General features: G+C 46.8%; 1 protein-coding gene across 22 annotated transcripts in view; it reads left to right on the forward strand.

Moving 5' to 3' along the window:
* Positions 1-18,541, forward strand: part of LOC309601571 (CUGBP Elav-like family member 4) — a gene marked incomplete at both ends in the record, with an annotated part of 741,391 nt that overhangs the window by 677,582 nt on the left and 45,268 nt on the right. For 14 of the 22 annotated variants that reach the window (XM_082334636.1, XM_082334653.1, XM_082334642.1 and 11 more), the window contains one exon: positions 13,666-13,813. In XM_082334636.1, coding sequence (XP_082190762.1) covers positions 13,666-13,813 — 148 coding nt within the window. The remainder of the gene's footprint in view (positions 1-13,665; positions 13,814-18,541) is intronic. The other 8 variants (XM_082334654.1, XM_082334643.1, XM_082334656.1 and 5 more) reach the window with 1 other exon arrangement.

The following is an 18,541-nucleotide window of genomic DNA, read 5'->3' on the forward strand; positions in this document are numbered from 1 at the left end:
AAGGGAGGGAAGGAAGGGAGCGCCGAGGCTGTGTGACGTTCCCTTGGTCCCAATTAATCCACCTCCGACTGCTGGCTCTTAGATATCAGGTGATTGGCACCTCGTAAATGCCAGCAGGAGATGGAGGGATCGATAGGGGGAGAGGGAAAGGGGGGGGCAGTTTTATTCAGCCCGAACTGAAGTTGAAGAGCTAAGGCAAGCCAAGAAGACGGAAGGTGAAACAGTGAAAATGCAAAAGCAGGACAGCAGTGACAGCTGATGCCACTGCCACCAGCAACTCGTGTGACCTTGGGTGAATCATTTGACCCCCTGGTCTCATTTCCCCATGTACAAATAAAGCTGATGATCAGATTTATTTATTTTCCCTTCTCCCTCAGGGACACAGCTCTCTCTTGTGCTGTCTCTCCATGGGTTTTCACACAGGGGTATGATGGTAACACAAGTTTAAGAACTGCCTCAGTGCTTAGTAGTAAGGCCAGGACTAGCATGAGACACTGGGCACTCTGATTTGTACTTGTAACCTGTTCTCCCAGCTGTCCCACTGCAGTCCAAGCTTGACTGATGTCTCCATGTAAGAGTTCCCAAGCAATCCCATGAGAGCTGGTTAATCAAGAGTTTCTAATGGTCTCTCCCCATGGAGGAGGTTGCTAAGTCCCCTAGGCAGTGGTTTCTTGCTGAATCTCCCCCAGAGAGGCATCATGCACATCACCGGGACTGCATTAGCTCCTGCAAAAAGGTCTCCATGCATCAAGGTGGCCAGTGCAGCAAAAACCCACATGGTGCATCTGTTTGAGGTATTAGTGGGCAGCCGTGGATTTACAAACCAAGCAGCACCCCACTGGGGAGAGGCATAGAGGGTCTCAGTCCATCAGTGTTTGACTGATAGTTGTTAGTGTTGCCACCAGGACTGCTTTGGGCCCCAGCTCCTCTTTAAGTTACCTCCTTTGCGGCTCAGCAAATGGCCATGTCACAGGTCACTCCCTGCTGCTGCCCGCTGCCACGCCACTCAACCTCAGCTTAAGCAACTTTAACCTTGATAGCAGCGACGGCCTCACATTGGCTAAGCAACTAGTCCTTGGGTTCAGCAGCCATATGGCCTCAGCTCCAGAGGCAAAAAAGTCAGGAAGCAAAGGAGGTTCTCCTCTGTGTGTTTTTTGCCTCCCCTCCTTATGTACCACTTGCAAACAGACCAGATAGATAAAGCTTGGCACTAACTAACTCTGTGTGCTGATTCAGTGACACAGAAAGTCACATCAGACCCACCTCACCTCTTTTGTGTACAACTCAAGACAAGTCAGGTTTCATGGCTCCCTAAAGCTCCCAGAGCCCCTATACTAATTTGTTTCAGGGTTTTTTGATTGTTTTGAGTTTTTTCTTTTCAGCAATATCTTCCCATATTAATTTAGGTTCCCCTCTTATGGAATAATTATTTATTTTAGTTCACACATGTATAGGGCACCAGCCCTTTTTGTTGTCAGGTTACTGTGGATCTACATCAGCTGGGTATTGATAGCTGTTTCCACAGTCTTAGTCAAGGCCAGCTTGAGGTATAGATCTGAACTCAGCCTGGAGAGAAGGAAGCTGATGTTAGGCGGCACCACCTTTGATTTGCTGCCAGTGGAAAACAAACCTGCAGGGATACACTCCAACCCAGAGCCACACAGCACACCTTCTTAGACCCTGGTAAGCGGTGGAGTGGCCAAGCCCGAAGTCATGAGCAGTAAAAATCAAACCAGACTATGAATGGTGATAGTATAGTCCTGGCCCAAATAAGCAACAGTGTCAAAAGTTTCTATGAAGAAAGTGGCAAGTAGTTAGCAGCTGTCTCATGTCACTGCTGCCCCACCATGCAGAAAAGGAAATGTGCACAGACTGAAAAGGGTTGTGAAAATGGAAAAATGCAGAAGAGCAAAGCAAGAACAAAGGAAGAAGCCTTGGAAAGTGACCGATACTGTATAAATTATTTAATTTTTAAATTATTTAAAATAAGAACAAAGTCATAAATCAAGTTTGCATAAAAAATGGGGTGAGAGTGTTAGCCACGGTCTCCTGGCCGAATTCCAGCCATGGAACTGATTGCATCCTGCAGCAGGGGACAGGCATAGAGTTAGTGAGTAAAAATGGACAGATGGGGACAGGGGTAACATAGGCAATGGCAACATTTGCTCTCTGGCCTGGAGCAAGTCCTTTCCTGTCAGTAAATCCCAGCTCCCCTCACTCTGAAAAAGCACAAATGGCTGCTGCTCCTGAACTGCAGACAATAACTGCAACCAATCTGGTAACATCCAGCACAGCACAGATCTCAGTCATCATCAGAAGTGGTCACCTTGGGAAGTTAGGGCAGCAGTGACTACCATGCTGACCATAAAAGCCTAGGTTCCCCCCTCTGCCTTCCTGTCCCAGCTCCTGTGGAGACGAAAGGATATTTCTGCTAAATGATCTGAGGTAGTGCTGAAGGGAAGAATCGCTTCTTCCAATATTTATTCAATTCATACTGTGAAATTATTTTGGAAAGATACTTAAAAAAATTCAGCTAGCCCTATGAAATCAGGGAAAATTTATTGAATATAGACTATCTATCTTCTGCATATAATAGTTATTATATATAACTGACTAAAATGGGAGAGTATATTTGGTAAATACTACCTGTTGTGCAAATCACTTGTTCTGATCCGTTCCAGAAGAGAAAGCTATTTTGAAGCTATAGTACTTTGAAGCAGGGCTAATACCATATTTCTGATTGTCAGCTCCCTGGTAATTCAGAAATAATGAACACTCAGATTTGAGCTCTATATACTTTTTTTTTTTTTAGGTTTTGGGTTTTTTTCACAGTTCTCAGGAAGTTAGAAATCCAAACCATTGTGTATCAGGCTTTGGAAAGACACTAAGACATATGAATCCAGGTGTTGCACATTTGTTTAGTTTCTTAAAATCTTAATTAAATTTAAATTTTATTTTCAAAGTAGAAATTTCTGTTTCCAAGAAGACATTAAAATATGTCTGAAGGACCATTCTGATTTTTTTTCAGAATATCTTCTGTTTGTTTGAAGGCTTAGGAGATATTTTTGGTTTTATTTCCCAATGGCCAGTTAGGTAAAACAAACAGACGTGAATTTGTCAATTCTGTGATTTCAACAAATATGAGTCCTCTTACTGCTTGATTAATCATTTTGCTTACCTCTTCCTATCACAGGGATACCATGAGGATTAATTAGCTAAGTGTATAGATCATTAGAGGTGGGAAGCATGGGATGCTGTTATTACTTTTATTATTATTACTGAATGAAGAATATGAAAAGTCAAAAAAAACGCCATGTGGTTCAGAGACAAGAATAGAAAATAACACTGAAAAAAATGAGGTCATCAGATCAGAGTAAGCCTCCTCCAAGGGCAATGATCATGCTATTTCAAAAAGAGCGCATCAGAAATAATCCTTCTCTCTCCTCTTCCCCTTCTTCAGTTTCACATGTATTTCTTTTGGGGGCTGGGGAAGGCAGGCTGTAGCATCTTTGTCCTGTTTCTAGCAGGAGTTTTTGGCCTTGAGTAAGTCACTTCATCTCTCCATGCACCTGTTCCTCCTGTAAGAAAAGGATAACATTTCCTTTCATTGAGTGAAGTTGCTATTTAACAGCCACCTGATGCCAGAGGCAGCCATCCCATTCCCAACCCCACCTCTGACTACATGTCCTCACCCCATGCCACTAGACTGACAGTGACCACGCAGGGAGCCACTTTTGGGAGGAAAACCAGCAGTAAGAGCCACGTTTCTGTGCTGTGTGGTTAACGCTCTGCTGGTGGTGTTCCTGAGCAGGTGCTTGGCAGCGTCAGGTGTGCATCTATCCTGGTGCAAAGGTAGCAGCAAGACATGGAGAGGGAGATGTGCATCAGTGAGCTCTTGCTTTGGTTCAGCTGTGCTGCAAAACTGCATCCTTTGCTGTTTTTTGTCTTAATCTCCCATGCCAGGATAGGATGGATAAGCCTGTGGAAGTGCCTATCCATCCACTGATGACAGAGCTGGCTGAAGTTTAGCCACCTCAACTTGAGGTAGCAAAAAGGTGTGTGAGATAAATCCTCCCATCTCTCTCTGTTGACCAGCCATCACTACCACCCCTCCCCATGCTTTGGATGACCTTACCAGTTCTCAAGCCTTGGAATGGGGACTGCAGGCTCATAGCTCTTGAGGTGCTGCCCATGGGCGTGAACCAGTTTGGTAGCGTCTCCTGGTCTCCTCAGAAGATAAATATTTGAGCAATAGTAAAGGCCAGGTTGGAGGAAAGAGGGAACAAATCTATAAAATCAGATGGGAAAAAGCTCTAAATGCTGAGGCAAAGATCATGCTAAGGAAGTAAGAGAAGCAAATGGAAATATGTCCTTTCAGCTGAGGAAGGGAAAAGCTCTTCTCCGTCCCCTTGAATCAGTCTGAGATAATAAGGCTGCTGCCTTTCTGATTAGTGCTCTGTGGCCCCAGCCCAGGCAGGGAAAATCTGCATTTCAAATGGCATATTTTAAAGTACACAATGCCCAGGGGCCCTGCTGCTGTTGATTTGCCTCTGGTGGGGTCACTGCCTCACTTTCTACAGCTTTTATTAACTGGGACCATACAGTAGGCCTCTTTCAAAGTGAAAGGAGAATGGATGGGACATTTGTCTTCAGGGGGAGCTGGGGAAGGAGTGGGGTGACTTTTATTTGAGCTCACTTGAGAATGCCCCAGAGGTTTTATAAGGGAGGCTGGTGACCCTTACAGGACTTGCCCTCCTTCTGTAAATTTCCCTGGAGCCACCCTGGGGGGAAGGAGGTAGGTCTATGCTGTCAGCCTCTTTCAAGGTGACTGTCCTCCCACCCCCACAATGCTGCTGCACTGAGCCTGGCTGTGACCATCAGCCGCTGGGCTGGGAAGGACCCCCCTTCTCTTTCCCCTTAACCTTTACCCCTGAGCACCTCTGACCAGAGAAGGAAGGGCATGAATGGGAAACATGACAGCAGAAGGGTGGCAGGAGTGTTGCCAAGGGTTGAGATGTCCAGATGTGGTTGGGACATGGTTGGGGTCCCCTCTCTAGCCAAGGAAGCAAAGCCAGTTACCTGGGGTACGTGACTGTGTTCAGGTATGGGATGCTGTACTCCTTCCAGCTCTGGAGGAGACCCTGGTTTAATCCACAAGCTGGCTCTGAAGGCTGCAGTGAGGTGTACATCCTCTGGGTCATGAGGTACAGGGCTCCAGATCATTTCATCATGCCAGGGGTGTTTCCAGGTCTCCAGGGCATCTTGGGTATCCCCAGAGCACTGAGCATAACAGAAATGGGGTGGCCGCTCCCTGCAGGATGCATGCTGTAGCAGAAGCAATTGAACCTAGTTTCCCAAATCACAGGTTAGGGCCTTATTTTTACTGCATTAGCTTTTTAACCCTAAGCTAAATTTAACCTCTTTGCTCCTCAAGCTCCTAATTCAGTCTCTGTGGGATTATGCCCAGTTTTAAGTGACTGTTTCACGGAAACCCACCAGGTTTTAGGCTGCAGAACCTGCACCTTCAGCACTAATCAGCAGATTAGGATCATCTAGTTCTTCTCATAAGGAGAGAGAAAATACCATCTTCTTTCTGAAGGTCTGTGACAGAAATGCATGAATGACATTACACTGCAAAAAGGAGCATGGATGTAGCCAAGGTATATTCTACAAACATGCATCTTCCAGTGCAAATTTATAAGCCCTCTGAAAACACAAGAAGCCACACACTCAGGTTATCTGGTTTGCAAACCAGGAGGAGCACCTGACATTGTGGAGTTAACTCTTGTCGTGGTTTAACCCCAGCTAGCAACTAAGCACCACACAGCCACTCGCTCACTCACTCCCCCCCGGTGGGATGGGGGAGAGAATCAGAAGAGTAAAAGTGAGAAAACTCATGGGCTGAGATAAAGACAGTTTAATAGGTAAAGCAAAAGCTGTGTTCACAAGCAAAGCAAAGCAAGGAATTCATTCACTGCTTCCCATTGGCAGGCAGGTGTTCAGCCATCCCCAGGAAAGCAGGGCTCCATCACACATAACGGTTACTTGGGAAGACAAACACCATCACGCCAAACGTCTCCCCGTTCCTTCTTCTTCCTCCAGCTTTATATGCTGAGCATGACATCATATGGTATGGAATAGCCCTTGGGCCAGTCTGGGTCAGCTGTCCCGGCTGTGCCCCCTCCCAGCTTCTTGTGCACCTGGCAGAGCATGGGAAGCTGAAAAGTCCTTGACTAGTGTAAGCACTACTTAGCAACTACTTAGCAAAAACTTAGCACTACTTAGCAAGAACCAAAGCATCAGCGTGTTATATCAACATTATTCTCATCCTAAATCCAAAATACAGCACAATACCAGCTACTAAGAAGAAAATCAACTCTATCCCAGCTGAAACCAGGACAACTCTGAACAGCTTAGAGACATCCATAAGCAGAAGAAGAAGTAACATAAGCCGTAAATAATGTCACAAGTGATCGCCTAGCTCTGCTGACTGCAAAATAGAGATTGTCTTTGGAGCAGCACAATCATTTGTATTACCATTGGCAATGCAGTATCTTTTAGATAGAGCCCTGTTTCTCTTGCAGCACAGGTGAAACACAAGTGAAAAAAGGATTAGCACTTTTCTTTTAAATGGTTGAGAACCAAGGTCCAAAAATATCCAATGAGGGCCAGGTAAGGGGTGGGAACGATTTCATCTGACTGTGTTGGAATGTGCAGCTGGGGCTCCAAATACAGTCAATAGGGAGTAACAAAGCTGCAATTCATAGAATCATAGAATCATAGAATCATTAAGGTTGGAAAAGACCCTTAAGATCATCGAGTCCAACCGTTAACCTATTAACGTCAAGTCCACCACTAAACCATGTCCTCGAGCACCACCTCTACCCATCTTTTAAATACCTCCAGGGATGGAGACTCAACCACTTCCCTGGGCAGCCTGTTCTAATGCCTGACCACCCTTTCGGTGAAGAAGTTTTTCCTAATATCCAACCTAAACTTCCCCTGGCACAGCTTGAGGCCGTTTCCTCTCGTCCTATCGCTTGTTACTAGGGAGAAGAGACCGACCCCCACCTCGCTACAACCTCCTTTCAGGTAGTTGTAGAGAGCAATAAGGTCTCCCCTCAGCCTCCTCTTCTCCAGGCTAAACAACCCCAGCTCCCTCAGCCGCTCCTCATAAGAATTGTGCTCTAGACCCTTCACCAGCTTCGTTGCCCTTCTTTGGACATGCTCCAGCACCTCAATGTCCTTCTTGTAGTGAGGGGCCCAAAAATGAACACAGTACTCAAGGTGCGGCCTCACAAATGCCAAGTACAGGGGCACTATCACCTCCCTGGTCTTGCTGGCCACACTATTCCTGATGCAAGCCAGGATGCCATTGGCCTTCTTGGCCACCTGAGCACACTGCTGGCTCATGTTCAGGCAGCTGTCAACCAACACCGCCAGGTCCTTTTCCGCCAGGCAGCTCTCCAGCCACTCCTCCCCCAGCCTGTAGCGTTGCATGGGGTTGTTGTGACCCAAGTGCAGGACTCGGCACGTAGCTTAGTTGAATCTCATACAGTTGGCCCCGGCCCAACGATCCAGCCTGTCCAGGTCCCTCTGCAGGGCCTTCCTACCCTCCAGCAGATCAACACTTCCACCCAACTTGGTGTCATCTGCAAACTTACTGAGGGTGCACTCAATCCCCTCATCCAGATCATCAATGAAGATATTGAACAGGACCGGCCCCAACACTGAGCCCTGGGGAACACCACACGTGACCGGCCGCCAACTGGATTTGACTCCGTTAACCACCACTCTCTGGGCTCGGCAGTCCAGCCAGTTTTTAACCCAGCGCAGAGTGCACCCATCCAAGCCGTGAGCAGCCAGCTTCTCCAGGAGAATGCTGTGGGAGACCGTGTCAAAGGCCTTACTAAAGTCCAGGTAGACAACATCCACAGCCTTCCCCTCATCCACTAAGCGGGTCACCTTGTCATAGAAGGAGACCAGGTTAGTGAAGCAGGGTCTCCCTTTCATAAACCCATGCTGGCTGAGCCTGATCCCCCGGTTGCCGCATAATGGCACTCAAGATGACCTGCTCCATGACCTTCCCCGGCACCGAGGTCAGGCTGACAGGCCTGTAGTTCCCCGGATCCTCCTTCCGACCCTTCTTGTAGAGGGGCGTCACGTTTGCTAGCTTCCAGTCATCTGGGACCTCCCCGGTTGACCAGGACTGCTGATAAATGATGGAAAGTGGCTTGGCCAGCTCCTCTGCCAGCTCCCTCAGTACCCTCGGGTGGATCCCATCTGGCCCCATGGACTTGTGAGCATCCAGGTGGAGGAGCAGGTCGGTGACTGCCACCTCTTTGACAACTGGGGCTTCACTCTGCATCCTATCTATCTCCATCTCCCAGCTCAGGGGCCTGAAAACCCCCAGGACGACCAGTCTGACTATTAAAGACTGAGGCAAAGAAGGCATTAAGTACCTCTGCCTTCTCCTCATCCTTCATGGCAAAGTTTCCCTCCGCATACAACAAAGGAGGGAGATTCTCCGTGGCCCTCCTTTTGTTGATGATATGTTTGTAAAAACATTTTTTGTTGTCTTTAACGGTGGTGGCCAGTTTAAGTTCCAGCTGGGCCTTTGCCTTTCTAATCTTCTCCCTGCATAACCTCACAACATCCTTGTAGTCCTCCTGAGTCACCTGCCCCTTCTTCCAAAGGCGGTAAGCTCTCCTTTTTTTCTTGAGTTGTAGCCAAAGCTCTCTGTTCAGCCAGGCCGGTCTTCTCCCCCGCCTGCTCGACTTGCGGCACATGGGGACAGCCTGCTCCTGCACCTTTGAGACTTCTTTCTTGAATAACATCCAGCCTTCCTGGACTCCTTTGCCCTTCAGGACTGCCTCCCAAGGGACTCTGTTAACCAGACTCCTGAACAATCCAAAGTCTGCCCTTCTGAAGTTCAGGGTAGCGGTTTTGCTGACCCCCTTCCTTACTTCTCCAAGAACTGAAAACTCTATCAATTCATCTGCCCAGAGGCATTCAGGTAGAGAAAGGAGAGATGAATCTTGGCCTAGACTCCTCTGCATGTTATCATGTCAACCGTAATAGGTGACCAGCTCAGAGGAAACCCCATCTGTATTTAGTTTACTGAATCTGACAATGGGAAATGCTAAAAACATATTCCTCTGCCTGCCCTAGAAGGTCTCTGGTACAAATACTAGGCTGTTATCTGCCAGCCAGACTGACCACGGCACACACATGACCAGCCATATGTCAGTCCGTGTTTTGAGGTGGGTTTGTTCATGCAGCTCTGGTCAGCTTTGGAGAAACACAGAGAAAAGTCAGCAAATGCCAGACTGTGACTGTCCCCAGCCCTTGCAACTGCGTCGATCTCAGAGAGATGCTACTTCGATCAGCAGTGCTAAACAGATCCTATAGGCACAGATCTTGGCCATCATTTCTGCAACCGGCCAGTTATATCCTCAGCTGTCCCCAGGCAAAAATATCCAGCACAGAAAATGAGATATGGGTCAGCACACCCAGTGCTGGGGTCAATCCAGTATTAAAGATGTATGGATTCCCCCTTCCTCATTCACTTCATTGGCATACTTACTAAAATCACCTGCTCAGTGACTCCTCTGGAGAATAAACTCAAACAATGCCTAGAAACAAATGTACTCCTTAAAGGGGAATCAGCATTGTGCTATAATAGAAAAGATTGTCTAATCACTCCATCAGTAATTACAAAGAACAAGATATAATTAATTAAAATGTGAAAGTGTCTTATGCAAGGTATAATAAAAAAGGGTAATTAACAACCAAAGGGAAAGCTACCACCTTGCCACCAATCTGCATTAGGCTACAAAAAATAATAGTACTCGACTCCAGTACAGCACTTTTCATCTGTAGATCTGAAGGCACTCCTACGTGGGGAGGCAGGTATCCTGTGTCCCATTTTATCACTGGAGAAACCAAGGCAAATTTACACAACTTGTGCACGGTTATACAGCAGGTCAGTGACAGAGCATCCTTTGCTTTGGTCTCTTCACAGATGGTGAGAAGGAAAGTTTTTGAATTCAGCACAGTGATTTCAAGGATTTGTTTTAGTATATATGTGTATGAACAGCTAATTTAGCTGATATTTCAATATTAAACTGAACAGTAGGGAACAGTCTGTTCCTTGCCATGACTTTTGAGGTCTGTTTAATGCTGAGAAGCGTGTCCCGTGTGCTTAAACAACAGCATCAGAGGGTGATTTCCTGATGGGAGAGAGAGCGAAATCACAGAGAGAAGCAAAACAGAAATATTCCAATTCTGGAGACAGCAAAGACGTGAGTCACTTCTAAAATCACTGCAGAAAAACAGTTTCCTTCTCCACTATTATCAAGTCATAGAATCATAGAATCATAGAATCATAGAATGCTTTGGGATGGAAGGGACCTTTAAAGGTCATCTAGTCCATCCCCCCTGCAATTGGCAGGGACATCTACAACTAGATCAGGTTGCTCAGGGCCCCATCCAGCCTGTCCTTGAATGTTTCCGATGGGGCATCTACCACCCCTCTGGGCAACCTGTTCCATCCAGTGTTTCACTACCCTCATCGTAAAAAGTTTCTTCTTAATATTTAGTCTGAATCTTCCCTCTTTTAGTTTAAAACCATTACCCCTTGTCCTATCGCTATTGGCCCTGCAAAAATGTCTCTCTCCATCTTTCTTATAAGCCCCCTTTAAGTATTGAAAGGCCACAATAAGGTCTCCCCGCAGCCTTCTCTTCTCCAGGCTGACCAACCCCAGCTCTCTCAGCCTTTCCTCATAGCAGAGGTGTTCCATCCCTCTGATCATTTTTGTGGCCCTCCTCTGGACCTCCTCATGCATTACCAGAGGCTGGGGAATGAACAGAGTGAGGTTTCGCTCACTGCTCATCCTCTTTCCCACACGCTTTCTCTAAGCATCCACCACTGGTCACTAGTGGGGACTGGATATGTACCTCATCTGGCTCTTCGTACAGCTCCAGGGAAGGGGACAAGAGGCAGCTTCATCCAAGCTGCCTTCTCCTTCACACCAGGAGTATTTTACAAGCCCACTGCAGCCATACTGTACACATGAACTGCAATGACTGTGTGCTAGGTTCAGAGTGTAAAATAACGATAGCAAAGTCTGGTTTTAATGTGAGAAGCATTTCCAGCATGCATAACCATTCACCACCCTTCTGCTCCAAAATTTTTACCCCCAAATGCCTGAAAATATAGCCTGGGTTCATTTCTGCCTTTTGTAGGTGCCCTAAAAGCAGCAGCATTTTGATCACTTTCTGGAAAAAAAATGAAATTAAGGAAGTCATCCCAGATCAAAACCACAGGGAAGGGTTTTTTCCCACTACACAATATTAATCTGCTAAAGTAGGGGAGCTCCCTTTTCTTGTATAGCTCTTCTGGGAGTCTCTGCTTGGTTGTGTTGGAAATAGGTGCTATAATCTGGTTAGAAGATTTGGTCATGGTTTTGCTCAGTGCCCACCAGAGGCTTCCCAGCAGCATAAGAAAAAATGATTTCTGTCACTGACAGATGGAAACAAATCTAACAAAAATCCAGGAGGATTCAAACATAGACCCACCATCAGCGAAGAAGGAGTTAGGATGTGAATTATTACAGGAGCTTGACCCCTACAAATCGATGGGCCCTGACGCCATCCACCCGAGGGTGTTGAGAGAGCTGGCTGATGTCATTGCGGGGCCACTCTCTATAATCTTTGAGAAGTCATGGAGATCGGGGGATGTCCCAGAGGACTGGAGGAAGGCGAATGTTACCCCTATCTACAAGAAGGGCTCAAGGGAGGATCCGGGTAATTATAGGCCCATCAGTCTTACTTCAGTCCCCGGGAAAGTTATGGAACAGATCCTCCTGGGGGCCATCACAAGTCAAATGAAGCACATGACTGGGAAAAGCCAACACGGCTTCACAAAAGGCAGACCGTGCCTGACAAATCTGGTGGCCTTCTATGATAAAGTGACCTGCTCGGTTGACATGGGGCGAGCGGTCAACATTGTCTACCTGGACTTCTCCAAGGCTTTCAACATGGTTCCCCACGGCCACCTCCTGGAGAAATTGATGTGTTATGGCCTGGACAAGTGGTCTGTGCAGTGGGTGAGGAATTGGCTGGCGGGCCGCACCCAAAGGGTGGTGGTAAATAGCTCTTTTTCAAACTGGCAACCCATCGCAAGTGGGGTCCCCCAGGGATCGATATTGGGCCCAACACTATTCAATATCTTCATAAGTGATCTGGATAACGGGATCAAGTGTAGCCTGATGAAGTTTGCAGATGATGATACCAAATTGAGTGGGGAAGTAGACACTCTGGAAGGGAGAGCCACCCTGCTGGAAGATCTGGATAGGCTGGAAGAGGGGGCTAACAGGAACCTTATGAAGTTTAACAGGGACAAGTGTAAGGTCTTGCACCTGGGAAAACACAATCCAGGAGTGCAGCTCAGACTGGGATCCACCTGGCTGGAGAGCAGCTCCGTGGAGAGGGACCTGGGGGTCCTGGTGGACAGGAAGCTCCATATGAGTGAACAGTGTGCTGCTGCGGCCAAGAAGGCCAATAGGATGCTGGGTTGCATCAACAAGGGCATCACCAGCAGAGATAAAGAAGCCCTTATCCCTCTCTACTCAGCGCTTGTCAGGCCACACCTGGAATACTGTGTACAGTTCTGGTCCCCGTTATACAAAAAAGAAGATGTGGACAGGCTGGAGGGGGTCCAGAGAAGGGCCACCAAGATGATCAAGGGTCTGGGAAGCCTGCCGTATGAGGATAGGCTGAGAGAGCTGGGTTTGTTCAGCCTTGAGAAGAGGAGGCTTAGAGGTGATCTCATCACCATGTACCAGTACTTAAAGGGGAGCTACAAAGAAGATGGAGACTTCCTTTTTACAAGGAGTCACATGGTGAGGACAAGGGGTAACGGGTACAAGTTACTCCCAGGGAGATTCTGATTGGACACGAGAGGTAAATTTTTCACAATGAGAACAGTCAATCATTGGAATAACCTCCCCAGGGAAGTGGTTGACTCCACTACGCTGAACACGTTTAAGACTCAGCTGGACATGGTGCTGGGCCATCTCGTCTAGATTGTGCTAGAAAGGTTGGACCAGATGATCCTTGAGGTCCCTTCCAACCTGGTATTCTATGATTCTGTGATTCTATGATTCTATGAAATCAAGTTATCCCCAGAGAATTAGCTAAGCTTGCTGCTCTGGAGAGGGGATCCCCTCGCCCCGCTGCTCCACATACACTGGTCTCCCATCAGCAGCCACCAGTGTTTTCCCAGAACTTTTCTACAAGCAACATAAACCACTAAACCTCTCCGCTCAGGAACGTATCAAGTCTTTTCTCTGACTTTCTCATCAGGGAAGGGCCAGGGAGTCAGAGGGCTGAGTCCAACTCATGGGAGACCTCCACATTGGGGAACACATCATGGGGGTGGGGATCATTAAGACCCCGAGATGCAAAGAAAGATGCATTTTGCCTCCGGCCCCTATAGCGAGAAGGAAGGCCAAGGCTGGGGGGTACCACAGGCATGGCAAGCTGACATCTCAAAACAGAAGGATGCCTCACACCCTCACTGGGTCCCCATCCTGGTGCTGGTGCTGTGGGCTGTCCTGCCAGTGACCGCGTGATATTTTTTCCCTGCTCTCTTTGTTCCAGCTGATGCAGCAGCAAGCCGCGATCATGGCATCGGTGGCACAGGGCGGCTACCTGAACCCCATGGCAGCCTTTGCCGCGGCCCAGATGCAGCAGATGGCGGCTCTGAACATGAACGGCCTGGCGGCTGCCCCCATGACACCAACCTCAGGTAAGGGGCTGGGGAGGTAGAGAGGGCAAAGGGCAGGAAAATCTGGCCACATCCCAGAGGAGATCTGGCAGGACATGTTAGCTGACAGGTTCTCCCCTAGTGGGTGTTTACTGAAATGTTGGTCTTGTTGGTGAAGGCCACCAGAAGTGAGGAGTGGAGCCGACCAGATTCTTTTGTGATCTGGGAGAGGGGGAAGGGGCAGAGAAAGGCTGTTACCGCCTCTTCCAGGGCTGGAGCCAGCTGCAGGTCAGCTTCTGTATCGTGAAATAGTTGTAAGGGCAAAGTCAAAGGGCTCACCAGCAGTGGGCTGTTGGGCTAGCTGTGCTCCGTGCTGAGTGGCACTCACTGGTGGGTGAGGAGAGCAAGAGGATTGAGACCCACCAGAGCCACGATGCAATGAGCTTGTTGGGGAGGAGGAAGGGTGCTGGCAGGGAAGGCACTGGAAAGGGCTCTCAGCCATGACCCTTCCCTCTCAGCCTTATCCCTTACACAACTTCCCTTTAGCTCTGAGCACCCTCCAAATGGCACAAAACATCCCCCAGTCACCTACACTGGTTTATTGGTGATGCATATAGATGTCCAAGGGGTCAGTGCTGGTGCTGTCACAACCAGGCTGGTCCAAAGACAAACAAAATAAGGTTTGTGGTGAGATGTAATATCATTAACAAGATGAATTATGTCTTTGGGACACATAAGCCTTTCCGTTACTGTGAAATAGGACAGGAGGTACTCAGGGAAGACTTCTGGTGCTACCTGGAATGCAAGTGTTTGTTTGGTGAGAGGGTTTCTGGATGCTGGAGCAGAGGTAGGTAGTTGGTGAAGGGCTGCCAGGATCTGGCTAGGCTATGAGGTGTCACAAGAAGCCCGTGCTAGGAGCTGCAGTATATGATTCAGTGGGCAGAGAATTAAGCTGAGATGGAAACAGGACTGGATTTCCTGGGGCTTGAAGCACAAGGAAATCATTTGGGCAGGAACAGGTCAAGGAACCGGCAGGGCTGGTAGTCATGGAGTGGCATATGGCCTAACAGCAGGGAAGTAGGGCAGCAGGGAAAGTGGGGCCAAACCATGAGAGAAGAAGTGAGAATTTGGAGAGCTTTGCAATATACCACTGAGTCTGGTAGGGGAGCAGAGGACTCAAAGGCACATCTTCAGAGGACCATTTCTAAGGGACAGGTTGGGATAAAAGGGTCCCTGGGGTGATGCAGGTTGTTCCTATGAGAGGTACTGGGGATGAGACTGTGTTCAGAAAGACATGGCATACCAATGCCCTTGTGTGAACCTTGAAGCATCAAGCTGGCCTGGAGGGGACCAGCTTCAAAAAGGTTTGGGGTGAGCTGTGCCTGAGCCAACGGTGGTGCAGGCAGCGCTGGACAGAGCAGGATCTAGGACTCCAGAGCAGAGCAGTAAGAAAGGGGCAGCTTCATTGCCAAACATGAAGAGGTCTGCACCATCCCTGGATCAGGAAAGGGCTGTCTGACAAAGCAGCCAGGAAAGATGCCACATGGCTGAGAAACACTGGATGGCAGGGAGATAAGGCACCGCAGCAGTCCAGGCTTGGGGGCTGTTCCTAATGAACTGAGTTCTGCTAATCTGTCTGCCAAAGAAAACCTCCCCATTCACACACAGCTTAGCATCTCTTTGCAATCTGTAGCTGGGAACAATGTCAGCAGCTACTGGATCAGATACCTATCTTTTCCTTTGCTTGAATTAGAATATGAGGGGGAAAAAAAGGGAGAGAAAGACAGATCTCATTCCATGCGAACTTATGGAGACCCAAGGAAAAGTGCTTGACACAAAAATCTTATATCACACATTTCAAAATATATGTTTACAAAATGATAAATGTATAAACAACAAGTCAATGGAGCTAGTGCAAATCTGAATAGAAAAGAGGGTTAATTATATGTGCACCCTTTAAACCTGCTGCTGGAAAGATTATCATATTTGCATTAGCTACATTTGTTTTGTGTTGGTGGGAGCAGAGAGAAGACTGCCTGGAATTCAAATACTCTCAAGGCCTGGAAAGCTGAATCCAGAGGGTGGTTTGTGATGGTCCCACTACAAAAGAGCACAAGCTCTTTTGCATATAAATAAGTCTTGAGAATGAGCACATTCTGTTACATAGGTGTGTAAATACCAGTACAACAGCCAAATTCTGTGCCTACCATGATATCCAGCACATGAAAAATATCCCAGCCCTTCTTTGGTGTAAGCTCTGCTCCTCTTCTGGTGTGCCTGGTGCCTTTTGGGGACTGTTAAACTCTTATTGTCAGAATACAGGAGAGGAAAGCTCATGTTTTTTATATGCTTTCCAGAGCACCCATGACTGGTCATTATTGAAAATAAGATGCTGGTTTAGATGATCCCTTGACCTCTTTCATGGTGGCAGATTTTGCACTCCCCTTATGACATATTTTCAATCATGGAGCCTATGCACTTTGGCATTATTGCAGATTTACCTTGAATGGATAGCTTCCTTCATGAAAAACCTCTCTAATGGGTTGTGGAAATGTCTATTGACAATTATTCCTTGGGTGAAATGTTTAGACTTTGAAATGACTCCTTGTATTACTACAACATTCACAAAGCTTGTGATAAGATGCACAGAAAATGTTTCACATAATGTCTGAGCAAGTAAGCCTACAACACTAGCAGAGATTTCTGAGTAGCCAGGAGATATCTGAAGCCTAACGTGAATTCTCCTGCTGGCTTTTGTTAGCATTCAGAAAGCCAAATGGAAAATGATCATTCTGCTTCATAGCAGGATTTCCAGTCATTGAAGTATATCTTTGTTCTGCCTTGGAATGAAAATGAAACATTTCAAAGTTTTCTGAAAAACAGGCATTAGAAAAAGTGTTTGGAACATCGAAAAAAAAAGAATTGATCTTTCCTAAGCAAAAGAAAAATTGTGCTAGAAAAAGGGCACTGGTAACCCAGAAGTCCTAGAGGCTTTGGAGGTATTGGCTGAGCACAGTGCCTCTGTGTTGGTATCTTCAGGCCTCCTAATCCAGCTGGTTTTCTGTGCATCCTGCCTCTAGGAGAGTGGGTTCCTTGGAACATGGCCATGAGTTCATTCAGGCTCACAAATTCCCATGGGACCTAGGAACTTAAAGAGTTTTTGATCCAGGCAAATCTAACAGACTAGAGACAGGATTCATCTCACCTGGCTTTAACCATATGACAGTTAGACATCTAGTTTAAACTGGTCACCTGGCTTGCCTGCAGTCAATGGAGTGCAGTAGGAAGTCCCAGTGGGTAATTCAGACCATAAAAATGTTATGCTGTTTGCTGGCATTTTGATGGTTCTCCGTCAAGAGTAAGGTTTATCACACACAACAGTCCATAATTGCGAGGCAATTAAATTGACATCTCTGAAAGTTTGGTTCAAGTTTTGCATTTCTCCCATCATTGGTATAATCTGGGTGAAAAGTGGGTCTGCAGTGGGTCTGCTGCTCTGTTGACTGTACAGAGGGGCTAGAAATGAAATTTCATTTAGGCTTCCTTCCTTCTCTTCTCCCTCCCTCCCTCCATGTTGTAAATCTGCACCTGGTGTAGCTGCAGCAAGAGATCTCAAACCAGGGATGAAATCCACAACTGGCATGCACCACCACCATTTGTTCTCTGCGGTGGCATTATGCCAGTTTTACTCCAACTACAGATCTGACCTCTCCAGGGGGATTCTTTATAAAAAGAAAATTAAAGAATTGCAATGAATATGCCTAAATTTCCTTAGACATGCACAAAATAGCAAGCACAAATCCCTTGCTGCAATTTTAGCAAAAATTACTTAGATTGTCTATGCAAATAAAGGAAAGATCCAGAAAAGCAGCTGAAATTTTAACTAGCCTTTGTGATTTGCAAGCTGATGGCATATACTAAGAGCATTGCCTTTGGAGTTCAGTTGCCACTGCTGGCTCCCTGTACCTCCACAGAGGACATTTTTAAAGGCCAACACCATTTAAATAAGCAAAGGGGAAGCAGCAGCTTGTCTGCTCAGGGTATAAGAAAAGAGCTGAAATATTGCCTGCTTTTTGGGCTACTCAAATCAGAACATATTAAAACATCCCATGCATCTGTACTGGCTTTCTTAAAGCACCAACACAGATTTAAGCAGTTGTTAAACTGTGTTATTGGACTAACCCATCATGGAATGCTCCTATGGTGAAGAAAATTTCTGCAATTGGTTTAAAAAAGAGGTTACTGCAAAAATGGTGCTTTCAATCAGTAGTATACCCTGACACAGAAAGATATTGCTGAAGATAAGATAGTTTAACTTCCCACTCACAGCTAGCAAGAGAAAAATACAATTTCATACTTATTGAAAACTCATTTTTGGTCCCCAAAAACATCCTGAATATGTTGCAAGAAGCACAGACTGTCCAGTCATTTTAAACATACATAGGAGCAGACAATAAGGTAGCAGAGGGATTTAATTCTCCCCTCAGAAATTTAAGAATTCTCTACCAGTGGGTAACAGGATCCCACCCAAAACATAAAGCCTAAATTGTTCTTCTGAAATAGCAGCATTACAGTCTCCCACAGGATGCATCTGGGAAGAAGGGGAGGAGTATGATTCCATGAAAGAAACAAATCTAGCCCAAATTTTGCCCCTGTTGAGTGGGAGATCTCTGCTAAAACTCTATGAAGTCAAGTTTGGGCCAAACAGTGACACTCAAAAAAAAAGTATCACTGTCTGCCTTTGGGCTACAAATCAACTTGCCAAACCTT

Source organism: Platalea leucorodia (genome assembly GCF_965183815.1).
Source record: "Platalea leucorodia genome assembly, chromosome: W".
Classification (NCBI taxonomy): Eukaryota; Metazoa; Chordata; class Aves; order Pelecaniformes; family Threskiornithidae; genus Platalea; species Platalea leucorodia.